The sequence below is a fragment of the Piliocolobus tephrosceles genome, chromosome 10 (genome assembly GCF_002776525.5).
Source record: "Piliocolobus tephrosceles isolate RC106 chromosome 10, ASM277652v3, whole genome shotgun sequence".
NCBI lineage: Eukaryota > Metazoa > Chordata > Mammalia > Primates > Cercopithecidae > Piliocolobus > Piliocolobus tephrosceles.
The window spans coordinates 117746565-117762166 of record NC_045443.1 but is presented as its reverse complement, the minus strand read 5'-3'; the positions used below and the strand labels follow the sequence as shown (position 1 = coordinate 117762166).

Below are 15602 nucleotides of genomic sequence, written 5' to 3'. Positions count from 1 at the left end.
CGCCATGTTTTCACACCCCAGGATTCCTCTCTGTCTTCCTTTCCCCGCTCCTGGCTCCACTGGCACTAGAGGTCACAGCTCAGACCCAGTGCCTTGAGTTAAGGGAAGAGCTCCCAGAGTACAAAAAGCAAAGTAGTGCCTGCATCAGCCTATGTCCTGGGACGGAGCAGGACACAGATACAAGTGAATGCTGACTTTACTCAGAGTAACTTTTACCTGAGGGAGTCATTCGTGAAGAGGTGCAAATTCTTTTCATGAAACAGGTTGATATGTTTGTATACACTGAAAATCTAGTCAGTCTCCACATACGTAAATCTTTTAGGAAGGTCTGTCTAATCTCTTCAGTGTCAGTGAGAAAACAGAGGCAAAGAGGAAAGAAATGCCAAGTCTCCTCTGGCCTCATGGTTTGTAGGGTGAGAAGCTGAGCCAGTGTTCCCAAGGCCAGGGATGCTTCACTCAAAAAACCACCACCCTGGCTCAGGGGCTCCAGAAAGCCTTGCCAATTGGATCTGACTCTCAGGGGACCTTCTGGAATCCTGGAGGTCCTCGTGGATCCTCCCATTTATTTAGCAGTGCCCTGCTGGACTGATTCTCAGCCAGCTTCTTGCTTGTAAATATTTTCTTGACATGGTTAAAATATTCTCCAGGCTCTCCATTCCAGCTTTGATAATAATTCCTTAAGGCTTTTAGTTGGGCAAGTTTTAGGGAGCAATCTTAGAACTTTTCCAGGGGAAATCCTGAAATGAATGTCTAGCTTGTTTCAAGTCCTATGAGATACAATTTTCCCTTTACTTTTTAGCTGTTCTTACTCTCCGAACTAGAATTCTGCTCGCAGGGCACAGATCTTCTCTGGCCACCAATCCAATCAGATAGGATGTTGTCCTGGAGAAACAAAGTATGTGGCCTTTGTCCAGAGAGATCAGGTATCTGGCCAAACAAAGAAATATTGTCTCTCAAGTGTGCACCTGGGTAGGGGACCAAAAGGAGCAAGCCCCTTTTGTGAATGGGTCCACTATTTCCTACACTGAAGCAAAGTCACCCATGGGAAGAGAATTCTTACTCTAGTTGATTTTCATTTAAATACCCTCTGACCTTTAAATTTTCCTTCCCATGAATCATCTTTGTTTCCCAAGTTTCAGTCAGTGAAGTGATGGGGTAATAAGATTCTGATACACAACTGACCCTAAAAAAACTTAGTTCGGAGTGGCCGGGCGTGGTGGCTCATGCCTGTAATCCCAGCACTTTGCACTTTGGGAGGCCGAGGCGGGAGGATCACAAGGTCAGGAGACCAAGACCATCCTGGCTAATACCGTGAAACCCCGTCTCTACTAAACGTACAAAAAAAAAAAAAATTAGCCGGGTGTGGTGGTAGGCGCCTGTAGTCCCAGTTATTCGGGAGGCTGAGGCAGGAGAATGGCGTGAACCTGGGAGGCGGAGCTTGCAGTGAGCCAAGATCTTGCCACTGCACTTCAGCCTGGGAGACAAAGCGAGACTCCATCTCAAAAAAAAAAAAAAAACAAAAAAAACAAAAAAAACATACACACTTAGTTTGGAGCTACACAAAGTAACTTACTTAAAACAAACAATTTTCACAGCTTGCCTTTTAAAGGTAGCAGTATTCACGGACAAAGCAGGGAATCAGCGTTAGGCCACCAACTCCCTCACCCAACCCTATACACCCTGAAACTTGTGAACAAATCTGGCAATAAACATTCCTGGGGATGACCCGGTTCATGAGGGTCTAGAAAAAGTGAACGCATCGGGGAAAGAGGAAGACAGAAAACTTGAAGGAGTCAGAGGCTGGCAGAGGCAGGTGAATGGCAAGTCATGCACACAAATGGTCACATACAGGCATGCCAAACCCCACTGGAACAAACTCTACTTACTTCAAGGACCTGCTGCTCAATACCAGTAGGCATTCCAAGGGAAAGGGGGAAGGAAGGGAATGGGAGGCAGGAGAAAAGAGAAGATATTGACAGACTTTAGGAAAAACATCCTCAGGTCATTTACCAAGCAGGGGAGCAGGCTATCTGGGTTTCTCTGGCCTGACCATGATGGCTGATCGCTTCATCACAGTGGAAGGTTACTTGTTCAACCTGGCTCTAGACTGTCCTTCAAACTCTGACTTAGCAAAGGGGCTGCTGTCCAGATACTTGGCTAAAGGGTCCTCAAAAGCAGACCAGGTGGAAGCCTCCCCCGGGGGCAGGCCTGGTTTAGGCTGGTGATAAGATCCTTACCCTCTCTTCACCTTCCACAACCAGATTCTCACAGTATTGTTCCCCTGCCGATACTTTCTTTTTCCCCTCATCCTGGCCCTCACGTTCTGGCCTCTCCTATGGTTTCAATAACATCACTGTCTTCCAGGTATCATACAAAGTGCCTCGTATACATTAACCCATAATATCCTTGCAAAAACCTGTGAAGTAGAAACTTCTATTTCTCTCATTTTGCAGATGAGAGTAACAGCAGACCTTAGTAAGATGGACTGAACTGGGCCTAAATGGAATAGAGAAAGGCGAGATGTCCTTTCCCACCTTCTATTTGGGATTGGCAAGGATATTTTTAGAGAGATCAACATATTCAGTAAAATGTAGGTCATCTGTGATTTCAATACACCCGGCAGTAACTCTGAGCAACTTCATTTTTCCAGACAACAGCCTACCCAGAGAAACACAGATCAAATGTTCCCCATTTAGTTTCGCACAGAAATGTCTTTCTGTAGAGATTTTAGTCCCTTTTACATAGAGCAGTTTTTTGTCTCCCAGTGAGAAAAGCATTCCACCTTCCAGTACTGCTGTTTGGGGAGGCTCACCTCAGCCTGAAGACTCTCCAGCCGGATGATGTGCTGGTTGGTTGACGAGTTTTTCTCCCGAAAGTCTTCTCTGAGGGCGTGGACCTGCATGGAGAGTTGTCTCTCAACTTCTGATGCCTGAAACAGAGGAGACGTGCAGAGCTGATTCAGAGGTTATGCAAAGAAGTCTGTTAAGATTTCTGTCTTTCATTTATCAAGCATCTCTTTGCACTTTCCATTCTATAAGGAGCACTAGATGAGATGCTGGTTTCCCACGCACCATTCATTTGTTCTCTAGTGCTAAAACAGGACAAACTCCCACCCCCACCTCCACCATTAATGACTCTGTCTAGGTCCAAGACCACTTGACTGATCAGAAGAAACAGCCCTAGGAAATAGTATGCTCTCAAATGTTAGTTATCATTATTACTCTACATATAGAAGAAACTCAGCAAATATCTACTAAATTGAAAGTCTGAATATTTTACATGAAAGAATAAGATGGTTATACCTACTGCCTTAGAAATTCCTTCATTTCTCCCATCAATTTCCCCAAGTGGGCTCAGTCAAATCACACGCATCTGCATTTCTTTCCTCTACTTAACATGGGCACTATTTGAAATTGCTCGTCATACCTTTTAAGATTTTTGCCACTCATTCCTCAAGGACATTTTTGCAACTTTTAATTCTTTGGGGAGTGCCAGCAGAGGTGCCTGTTTCCCACCTCAATCCATTTATGATCTAATGCTAAAATACATTAGATCATAATCATAACATAACACCAAAATACCATTTGGTGTTGTAGGAGGCTAACTTGGTAACAAAAATTCCAGCCCTCCTCCTGAGGGTCCCAGCCCAGACCCTGCTGAGGGAGCCCTGCTCACTGTCCTGTGGAGAGGAGAGCCATGGGACAAATTAAGCAACTGCCTCAATGCTTTTTTGAGGCCAAATGGGGTCAGTAAGCTTTATGGGTTCTTGGGAGAGATCACCATGTGCTGGAACGGCCAGGAAAGACTTTCCAAGGAGGTGGGACGGTAATAATGCTGAAATGGTAGACTAGCTGTTCAATGAGGCTCTCATAGTAATGGTTACATGTTCAATAATTCTTTTTATCTTCAAGTACTCTATAGTCAATTGTCCATCTTTTTTATTTTTGGTTCCACATATTCAACAAATGTTACCTCACTGGACTACAGAGCCACAGAAGATTCTTAACCTACTATTTTTAAAACAATTACAAAACACAGAACAAAATAAAATAAAACCATACTCTAGCTGATTTTCATTTAAATACCCTCTAACCTTTAAATTTTCCTTCCTATGAATCATCTTTGTTTCCCAAGTTTCAGTCAGTGAAGTAATGAGCTAATAAGATTCTGATATACAACTGACTCCTTAAAAAACTTAGAAGTTCAGAGCTGCATGAAGTAACTTACTTGAAATGAACAATTTCATAGCTTGGCTTTATGATGCAAGGAATCAGCATTAGGCCGCCAACTCCCTCACTCCACCCTACACACCCTGAAACCTGTGAACAATTCTGGCAATAAACATTCCTGGGAATGTTTCCCCTATATTATTTTCCTTCATATTCTAAATTTAACTTCAGATACTCACTAGGCTGTTTTAGACTTCTCAATCACTCAGAAACACAATGAGTCATTCACTCTTGCCGAAGAATCACATTAGTAATATTTACTGAGTACATACTATGTGTCAAGAACTGTGCTAAATGCTTTCAATGCATTATCTTGATTGTTACCCCTAATTTACTAACAAGGAAATTGGCTCAGAAAAGTGAAGGAACTTGCCCAATGTCTCAGTGACAGAATCAGGATGGTAAAAACCTTGGGCTGGGCTGGGTACGCTGGCTCATGCGTGTAATCCCAGCACTTTGGGAGGCTGAGGTGGGCGGACTGCTTGAGCCTAGGAGCTTGAGACCAGCCTAGCCAACATGGTGAAACCCAGTCTCTAGAAAAAAATACAAAAATTAGCCAGGCATGGTGGCATGTGCCTGTAGTCCCAGCTACTTGGGAGGCTGAGGTGGGAGGATCACCTGAGCCCAGGGAGGTCGAGGCTACAGTGAGCCATGATTGTGCCACCACTGCACTATAGCCTGGGCAACAGAGTTTGAAAGCCTGTCTCAAAAACAAATAAATAGGCTGGACAGGGTGGCTCATGTCTGTACTCCTAGCACTTTGGGAGCCTGAGGCGCCTGGATCACCTGAGGGCAGGAGTTCAAGACCAGCCAGGCCAATATGGCAAAACCCCATCTCTACTAAAAATACAAAAATTAGGCCAGGCATGGTGGCTCATACCTGTAATCCCAACACTTTAGAAGGCCAAGGTGGGCGGATCACAAGGTCAGGAGTTCAAGACCAGCTTGGCCAACATGGTGAAACCCCGTGTCTACCAAATGTACAAAACTCAGCTGGGCATCGTGGTGTGTGCCTGTAATCCCAGCTACTCAGGAGGCTAAGGCAGGAGAACTGCTTGAACCGGGACACGGGAGGTGGAGGTTGCAGTGAGTTGAGATTGCGCCACTTACACTCCAGTCCGGGCTACAGAGCGAGACTCAATCTCAAAAAACAAACAAACAAACAAAAAAATTAACCAGGTATGGTGGTGTGTGCCTATAGTCCCAGCTATTGGGAGGCTGAAGCAGGAGAATCGCTTGAACTTTGGAGGCAGAAGTTGCAGTGAGCCAAGATCACACCACTGCACTCCAGCCTGGGCGACAGAGTGAGACTATATCTCAGAACAAAAAAAACTTTAAAAAAATTAAATAAAAAACCAACTTTGGCTGTCTTACCCTCATATTAGTACTGTAATACTATCTTCTTGTATTTTGAAATAGTTTTTCATATTTATTCTCACTACTAAAACCAAACTTTACACAAGTCCAATTTAGCAAGGCTTTTCTTCTTTCCTTTTTTTTTTTTTTTTTTTTAATGCTAGGCATTTCATTTCAGACTCTTAAAATTTCTTCTAAGGCCAGCTGCAGTGGCTCATGCCTGTAATCCCGGTACTTTGGGAGGCCGAGGCGGGTGGATCACCTGAGGTCAGGAGTTTGAGACCAGCCTGTCCAACATGGTGAAACCCCACCTCTACTAAAAATACAAAAAACTAGCCAGGCGAGGTGGCGGGCACCTGTAGTCCCAGCTACTGGGGAGGCTGAGGCAGGAGAATGGTGTAAACCGGGAGGCGGAGCTTGCAGGGAGCAGAGATCCGGCCACTGCACTCCAGCCTGGGCAACAGAGCGAGACTCCGTCTCAAAAAACAACAACAACAACAACAAAAATTAGCCGGGCGTGCTGGTGGGTGCCAGTGGTCCCAGCTACTTGTTAGGCTGAGGTGGGAGAATTGCTTAAACCCAGGAGGCGGAGATTGCAGTGAGCCGAGATCACGCCACTGCACTCCAGCCTGGGCGACAGGGCAAGACTCTTGTCTCAAAAATAAAATAAAATACAATACAATAAAATAAGATAAAATAAATAAAATCTTCTAACAGAAGGTAGGGCCCATCAGGAAACCATATGCTGTAGTTTGAGTGCCTGTACTGAATTCAGTTGACTGTTGAGATTTCAAACATACTTAGATTTGCAGAGCACTGGGTAATTCAGGTAGTTGATCTTATTCTTAGCATCACCACTTTGACATGAATCACTCAACAATGAAGCCACAGAGATGCACCGAGGGCTGCAAATCTAGTCCAGCTGGTATGAAATGCTCCTGCAGACTATCTCCTCTCAAAGCGATCTTCTTAGAAATAGAAATTTGTCTCTTCCTACCAGAAAGTTAAACTCTAGAGCCTGAGCTGTTAAGCACTAAGCTATAACATTCCCTTTAAATGTCTGACTCCTCAACTATGCCTAGGGATATGCACAGCAAAAGCTTTTAACCTCCATTTCTCATCTGAATTTACAATAACCTTAAGGCTATTGTAGAAGCAGGAATCACTGGCCTCCCTTTGCAGGCAGGGAGGATAGAGGCTCCAAGGGTGTGTATGGCCCTGGCCTTTGGCCACCACACCACAGCCACCTCCCAGCCAGGGGGCGCCAATCAATTGCCTGTGATGGTAATGGAGGGGATGGATCAACCTGAGTTACAAACCCACCCTTTGCAAGGAGCTAATGCACCTTCCAAAGTAAATTATTTTCTTCTTTTTCAGAGACAGAATCTAGTTCACACCTTGGACTTGACTAACACAATGAATATTAGCTATTTCTGCACATAAATTAAGTAATAACCGCTTAAGTTTATATGTAACTCTTATGTTCTAAATGCTTTCTGGAAGTTAAATGCTAAATAAGGAAGCCTTAGCTCTGGAATGAATTTCAGAGGTTCTTTGAAGAACCTTTGAAGAAGTGGGAGAGTTAGCTAGGGTAACTAACAGCAGTCTCTCTGAAGGGATACACTGTGCTCCTGAGAGGAGGGATATTGTGGAAAGATAAAAAAAATTGAGTCAAATGGGCCAGGCGCTGTGTAATCCCAGCACTTGAGAGGCCAAGGTGGGAGGATCGCTTGAGCTCAAGAGTTCGAGACCATCCTGGAGAATATGGTGAAACCCTGTCTCTATAAACTTCAAACTCCTAGTAGTACTTGTCCATGAAACTTCTCTGTAATAATTGGGAACCTGTCATCCATGATAATGTCCTCTAAATACACAACCACAGCATCAAATTCTGCATCAGAGGTGGAGGAGGAGAGCCCGAAGCTCTCTTCCTCTAAGGCATCCATTGCTGTTACCGTTTCCACCTGTGTGGGTGAGAGGACCACTGGGCTCCTATCCAACCCAGGGCTTGGCGCAGGGCGCAGCCTCCCCTCTGCTCTGTAGAGCCCTAACCTGCATTAAGGGCAGGCAGTTGGCTGGGAGGAGGCATTGCTGCCCAGGCCACAGACTGCTCACTCACTGCCCAGCAAGGTCACTGCTTATGCTCGAGGCGTGGCTGCAGGCTCCCCAGCTGCAACCACTCACCTGTCAGGTCCCCACATCCATCTAGGACACTCTGCCCAAATCTTTCTTTCTCTCTCTTTTTTTTTCTTTGAGACGGAGTCTCGCTCTGTCACCCAGGCTAGAGTGCAGTAGTGTGATGTCGGCTCACTGCAACCTCCACCTCCCAGGTTCAAGCGATTCTCCTGCCTCAGCCTCCTGAGTAGCTGGGATTACAAGCGCACTACCACGCCCAGCTAATTTTTGTATTTTTAGTAGAGATGGGGTTTCACCATGTTGGTCAGGCTGGTCTCAAACTTCTGACCTCGTGATCCACCCGCCTTGGCCTCCCAAAGTGCTAGGCTTACAGGTGTGAGCCACTGCTCCTGGCCTCAATTCATTCTTATAGCAGAAAATGGCAGACACAAGTCTTACAGTTCACTTATCAAAATGATGAGTTTTGGCTACCATGCCTAACTAAGCAGCCAGTAATTAGTTGTGGTAAAAAACATTTGAAATCATAGGTGAATATAAACTAGATGGCAAGACTTCAATTAAAGCATTTTTCTTTCCATTTTAAACTCAGGTTTTTTTCTATGATAAAAGTTACAAATGTTCAGAGTAAAAACAAAAAAAAAAAAGTAAAGAAAACTGAAGAATTAAAATGATAAAATCTCTACTTACTCCTAGTATTACTGCCACCCACAGAGGTAATCACTATTAGATCTTTCTTGGGAGTCCTTCTAGAAATTTTTTATTCATATATATTTATCTATGTAGATCTACCTTATTCTTTTTAATGGTTATCTAGTATTTATATCATAACTTAACTAGTCCCTACTGATGAGCATTTTGAGTGTCCCAATTTTTTTTGGCTATTATAAACATTGCTCCAAAAAATATCTTTGTTCACCCATCTTTGTGCTTGTGGGTAATTTTCCATAAGTGGTATCACTGGGTAAAATAATATGCACATTCACTCTGAACAAGGTATTGCAAAACAGTCATCTAAAAAGGTTCCATCAATTTATATCTCTATCAACAGTACAAAAACACCTGATGCCTGTTTCTCAATACTCTGCCACCTTTGGGTATTATGAAATGTTTTAATCTTTAGATACTTCTTTTTTGTTTGTAGATACTTATTTCTAATATCCTCAAAAACTTAAGTCTCTTTTACCTTCACTGAATACAGATTGCATGATGAAACAAGACATTTGAAAAATATCTCTAGTTCTGTTACAGAATACTAAAAATTTTAACGCACATTCCCCAAACTATCTGAAATAAACTCTTTATAATTTGTTTGGGCTACTATTATTTAATGAATCCTCAAGTTGGCAAAACAAAGTAACAGTGTGTTCCTTTCCCTGTTGGTCAGAGTACCATCTAGGAAGATTACTTCCTCCCCACTGAGCAAAACTGTTCCATCATTACTTTGGTTATGGACATGATTAATAACATACGAACATTTCCCCAAACTAGAACTTTTAGATTAAGCTTGTTTAAACTTGCCAAAGCAGAACTGTTCACTATACACTTTCTTGTTAAATGGAGGGAAAGAAATTGCACTAGTTACACATGACTATCCATTTTACTTATTTGTTGAAAGGAAACAAATGAACTAATAAACTTAGAAATTATCATAGGAAAGATCTACTATTTTCATATTCTGCCTGAATAATTGAGTTTTACCTTAAGAGAGAAATTCTCAAACTTTCTTCTGCCAGGGCATGATGGATAATGGGCACCTTTTGGGGTGGCAGTGACAGTGACAATAAGGATGATGACATTTATTTTAAAATTTAAATGTAACAAAATCCCACAGCAGAATATGGGTATTTTTAAAATGCTGCTAGCATTTTATTTTTTCCCCAATCTTTCTACATATGTGTGTGTGTACAATTACTTACAATCCTACTGTTACAATTTTTTACTTAGCATTATATCAACAGCATTTCTACATTATTATTATTATTTGAGATGAAGTCTTGCTCTGCTGCCAAGACTGAAGAGTAGTAGTGCGATCTTGGCTCACTGCAACCTCTGCCTCCTGTGTTCAAGTGATTCTCCTGCCTCAGCCTTCCAAGTAGCTGGGACCACAGGTGTGCACCACCATGCCTGGCTAATTTTTTTGCATTTTTAGTAGAGATGGAGTTTCGCCATGTTGGCCAGGCTGGTCTCGAACACCTGATCTCAAGTGATCCACCCGCCTCAGCCTCCCAAAGTGTTGGAATTAGGGGTGAGCCACCATGCCCAGCCTATTATTATTAATCTTCATTTTATGTGGCTGTAATATTCCATCAAGTATTTCCTTTACCATTCCCTTATTATTAGGCACATGGGATTTCTCCATATTTTGCAATTATGAATTATGCATATTTGCAATTATGAATTTGCATCAATGAAGACATGTCACTAGCGTAGTGGTAGAAGAACTTACCTGAGTAGAAGTAGACTGGACAAGCTTACTATGTCAGCAAGGTAGATTAATACTCTTCAGAAAAGAAAACCTGGCCAGGTGGCTCATGCCTGTAATCCCAGCACCAATGTAGGAGGCTGAGGTGGACGGATCACTTGAGGTCAGGAGTTCCAGACCACCCTGGCCAACATGGCAAAACTCTATCTCTACTAAAAATGCAATAAAATCAGCCAGGGGTGGTGGTGGTGCACACCTGTGGTCCCAGCCCAGCTACTTGGGAGGCTGAGGCAGGAGAATCGCTTGAACCTGGAAGGTGGAGGTTGCAGTGAGTTGAGATCATACCACTGCACTCCAGCCTGGGCGACAGAGCAAGACTCTGTCTCAAAAAAAAACGAAAGTTATGATTTTTTTGGGATTATAGGTGCCCACCACCAAGCCTGGCTAATTTTTTTTTGTATTTTTAGTAGAGACAGAGTTTCACCATGTTAGTCAGGCTGGTTTCAAACTCCTGACCTCAGGTGATCTGCCCACCTCGGCCCCCCAAAGTGCTGGGATTACAGAGGTGAGCCACTGCGCCTGGCCTTACAATGTTTTATATACACAAATGAGGAGTCTGATAAACATACATGCGTTTATGAGCACACATATACTTATTCCCTAGCTCTGTCCTCTGAGAGCACCTAAATACAATGACACTCTAGTAGCAATACACACATAGCACTCAAATCTTGCTTTCCAAATACCATTCTCTAATAAATGAACGAAGGCTCCTTGGAGAAAAGGCTAGTTTCAGGGTTGGGGCAGGAAAAATACAGGATGAGCCTAGAACATCTCATGGTACTGGAAAGTAAGAAAGTGCTCAAAAAATGATGGTGGCACATGAAAAAATAATGGTTGACATAGTAGTCAATCTGAAGGAGCTCCTAATGGCTAAGGCAAGGACCATTTAATCAATAAACAAATAATGACAGTAATGGATTATAACACATAGGATAAATATTCATGAGTCTACACTGATAAACAATTCAATCAACAAACGAGGGGGGGAAGGGCTCTTCTCCCTTACAGAATAAAGAAGAAATGATGAAAATAGAAGGTGCAGTAGCTCACACTCTAATCCCAGCACTTTGGGAGGCTAAGGCAGGTGGATCACCTGAGGTCAGGAGTTCGAGACCAGCCTGACCAATATGGAGAAACCCTGTCTCCACTAAAAATACACAATTAGCTGGGCGTGGTGGTGCATGCATGTAATCCCAGCTACTCGGGAGGCTGAGGCAGGAGAATTGCATGAACCCGGGAGGTAGAGGTTGCAGTGAGCCGAGATCGTGCCACTGCACTCCAGCCTGGGCAATACAGTGAGACTCTGTCTCAACAACAACAACTACAACAAAACCCAACAATAACAAAGACTGAGAAATTGGCAGAGATTGGAGGAGAAAAAAGAAACATGACAACTAAGTGCAACATGGAAGCCTGAACTGGATTCTGGAGCAGAAAAAGAACATTTGTGGGAAAACTGACAAAATTCCAATAGGTATGTAGATTAGTTAATAGTAGTGTCTCAGTATTAATTTCCTGGTTTTGATAACTGCACTGTGATTACAAAAGATGTTAACATTAGGGGGAGCTGGATAAAGGGTATTTGAGAATCCATATTATTTTTGTAGCTTCTTTTTAAGTCTAACTTTTCAAAATCCCTAGTTGTGCCCCCAAGACACTTAACAGAAGAAAACGCGCAAATCCTCTTTGGAGGATGGTACCTTCAATCCAAAGATCAAATAATCTCCATAAATAGTTTTCTAATAAAAACAAGATTATAGTAAAAAAATTAAAAACATGTACCCATGGAAACAAGGACTCATTAGGAAGTACTGGTAGAAACAGATTCATAAAAACTTCAGATCCTGATATTATGAGATATAGATTTTAAGACAATGCTGCTATGTTTAGAGAAATAAAATACTAAAAATATCTCCAGGGGGCTGGGCTCAGTGGCTCACGCCTGTAATCCCAGCACTTTGGGAGGCTGAGGCAGGCAGATCACAAGTCAGGAGTTCGAGATCAGCCTCGCCAACATGGTGAAACCCTGTCTCTACTAAAAATACAAAAATTAGCTGGGTGCGGTGGTGCACGTCTGTAATCCCAACTACTTGGGAAGCTGAGGCAGGAGAATTGCTTGAACCTGGGAGGTGGAGGTTGCAGTGAGCTGAGATCACGCCATTGAACTCCAGCTCTGGGCAACAGAGCAAGACTCTGTCTCAGGGGAAAAGAAAAAAAATCTCCAGGGAAGAGGAAAATGTAAAATACAATCTTCTCAGATTTGGAAAAGATCCAAGATATCTAGAAATACAAAATACTAACTTAAAATTAAAAACCCAGGCCAGGTGCAGTGACTCACGCCTGTCATCCCAGCACTTTGGAAGGCCAAGGTGGGAAGATCACTTGAGGCCAGGAGTTCAAGACTAGCCTAGGCAACACTGAAAAATTCTGTCTCTAATAAAAATAAAAAAATTAGCTGCACGTGGTAGCACACAACTGTTAATCCCAGCTACTTGGGAGGCTGAAGCACGAGAATTGCTTGAACCTGGGAGGCAGAGGTTGCAGTGAGCCAAAATCATGCCACTGCACTCCAGCCTGGGCAACAGAGTAAGACTCTGTCTCAAGCAAAAACCAAAACAAAAAACGTCACAAAACCCAACGGGTAGTATCAAAATTAAAGACTTCTAAGCATTAAAAGACATCATTAAGAAAATAGATCTAGGCCAGGCGAGGTGGCTCACACCTGTAATTCTAGCACTTCGGGAGGCCGAGGCAGGTGGATCATGAGGTCAGGAGATCGAGACCATCCTGGCTAACACAGTGAAACCCTGTCTCTACCAAAAAAAACACAAAAAAATTAGCCAGGCGTGGGAGCGGGCGCCTGTAGTCCCAGCTATTCAGGAGGCTGAGGCAGGAGAATGGCGTGTACCTGGGCAGTGGAGCGTGCAGTGAGCCGAGATCACGCCACTGCACTCCAACCTGGGCGACAGAGAGAGACTCCGTCTCAAAAAAGAAAAAAAAGAAAAGAGAAGAGAAGAGAAGAGAAGAGAAGAGAAGAGAAGAGAAGAGAAGAGAAGAGAAGAGAAGAGAAGAGAAGAGAAAAAGAAAAAGAAAAAGAAAAAGAAAAAGAAAAGAGATCTCTAAAGCTCAGACTGGGAGAAAATGTTTATAACACATATATCTGACTTGTATTCAGAATATATAAAAACCTCTAACTCAATAAAAAGACATAATTTTTTAAACAAGCAAAACATTTGAACAGATACGCCAAAGACAAAAATAAATGAATGGCCAATAGGCAAATGAAGAAGTGCTCCACATCATTAGTGACCAGGGAGATGTAAATTAAAACCGCAATGAGATACTACATACTCACAAGAAGGCTACAATTAAAAAGAACACCACAAAATCCTGGGAATGTCAACAACTGGAATTCCCACACACTGTTGGTGGGAGTGTAAAATGGCATAACCTACTTTGGAGGAATAAAAAGCTTTGCAGTTTCTTCTTAACCTAATGGACAGAGTTTAAGAACACATGTGACAACTGAAGAGAAAATTACCAAATTAGAAGACTAGTCAGAAGGAACTATCTACACTACAATACAGAGACAAAGATGGAAAAGAGAAGCGCTATGTTAGTATAGTCCCCGTAAGTTTAAACTGAAGTTCCAGAAAGGACAGAGTGAGTGTGACTGAGGCAATACTTGATGAGGTAATGGCTGATAATCTCCTAACAATGAAAGACACCAATTCACAAACTCAAGATGCCCAATGAACCCAAAGCAGAAGAAATAAAAATAAATCCACACCTAGATACATCATAATGAAACTGCAGAATGCCAAAGACTAAGTAAGATGATCTTAGAAGATAAAAGATGACCTTTCCAGAGAAAACACTTGGTTCCCCTAATGACCACGAATAGGGCCCATATTAGCAGATCGCTTTAAAATAAAAAGACACATATAAAAATGTAATATGAAAAGATATTTTCTTGGTGAAATCTTTTAGTAGTTCCCTATTACAAACAGGCACAAAAAGCCTTCCAAGGCCAGTCCCCTGCCAACCTTCTATCTCCTGTAACTCTGTTCCCTTTATCCTTGTTCTTTCCCTAGGCATGCTTCTTCCCTATTCTTCACAGGACTAACTCTGTCTTTCTAGACTTAGCTATAGCATAATTTCTTCCCAGAAGCTTTCTGTGCTCCTAGGCATTCCAGAGTGACCCTCCTTTGTGTTCTCATAGCACCCCAGGCACAAACTCTAGCAGAGAACATATTACATTTTATGAGTTATCTTCTTATGAGTCCTTCACCTCATTTGAAGCTTTTTAAGGATAGTGACAGTGTCTAATTCATTTTTGCACTCCCAGTAGCTAGTCCAGTGCCTGGCCAAGAAATGCTGAACTGAACTGAATGAAGGATCTTTCAAGGCTGAAACAAACTGTCCTTGAGAAATAAAAGTTTAAATATACAGTAGGTAGCTACAGAATGAAAGTAAGAAAAAAAATCCAAGAAACTAGAGTAGACACACAGACCCCAAATTTAAAATAAATGTCAACAAAAGTTTAATAAGCCTTTCTGTGTGGCTAGATTTATCCTAGGTACTGGGGATGAAAACAGAGAAGACAGATCTGGTACCATCTTAGATTTCAAGAATGTCAGAGCTGGACCTAAATAAAAGAAAGTTAGTTATCTGAACTCCTTCATACAGATGAAGAAACTGAGGCCCAGAGGAGATGTCTTGGTCACAGAGCGAGTGAGGGATAGGTAACCAAATGAGATACCAACTTAGGGAGAAAGGGAAAAAATGGAAAAGCAAATCACAGGAAACAAGAACCTGTAATTTTTTCTTCCCACATCAGACAAGTAATGTGCTGACATTATAATAAGGTTTGAAGAAGGCACACCTCAAACAAGTGTGAAAGCCCAATCATTATGTTTATGAACTACAAAAATATCAAGGACCTGTAATTCTAACAGCAATGCACTTGACAGTGAAAGGCTAAAGAAGGAGAAGAAACTACAACAAAACTTAGGCTGAGCAGAATCCAGATGTTTGCAAATATGTATTTACAGGAAAACATTTTCTTTTCCTGTTCTCTCATCCTAGGCTTCAATTAGTTTGAAACTTATTTTATTATTTTAATTTCTCACCTGCTAGACTTTGAGCTCAAGCATTCAGGACATTTACTTAGCACATCATTGGTACTCAATGCATATTTGGAGAGTAAATGATTAACTTTTTTTTATTAGAATAAGTCCATTTTCCTTTTAAGTTCTATCTTCATTTAAAAAAAACAGGTCATCTTCTTTAGACTGTTCACAGTACTACTTTGCTACCAAACACATAAACAACAATTTGTTCAGCTGAAAAATTTGAGATTTTAACAAAACAATGCTTTGCATTGTTCAAGCTTA

The 15602-nt window shown here is 42.1% G+C and overlaps 1 protein-coding gene and 1 non-coding gene across 3 annotated transcripts in view; both read right to left on the bottom strand.

Moving 5' to 3' along the window:
* The window catches only part of BICDL1 (BICD family like cargo adaptor 1), a 107673-nt gene that overhangs the window by 30752 nt on the left and 61319 nt on the right, over positions 1–15602 (bottom strand). For both annotated transcript variants that reach the window (XM_023204566.2, XM_023204572.2), the window contains exon 3: positions 2813–2929. In XM_023204566.2, the coding sequence (XP_023060334.1) occupies positions 2813–2929 (117 nt within the window). The remainder of the gene's footprint in view (positions 1–2812; positions 2930–15602) is intronic.
* LOC111538887 lies at positions 15041–15142 on the bottom strand. Its single transcript, XR_002730491.1, has one exon. It is a non-coding gene; the product is annotated as a small nucleolar RNA U13 (small nucleolar RNA).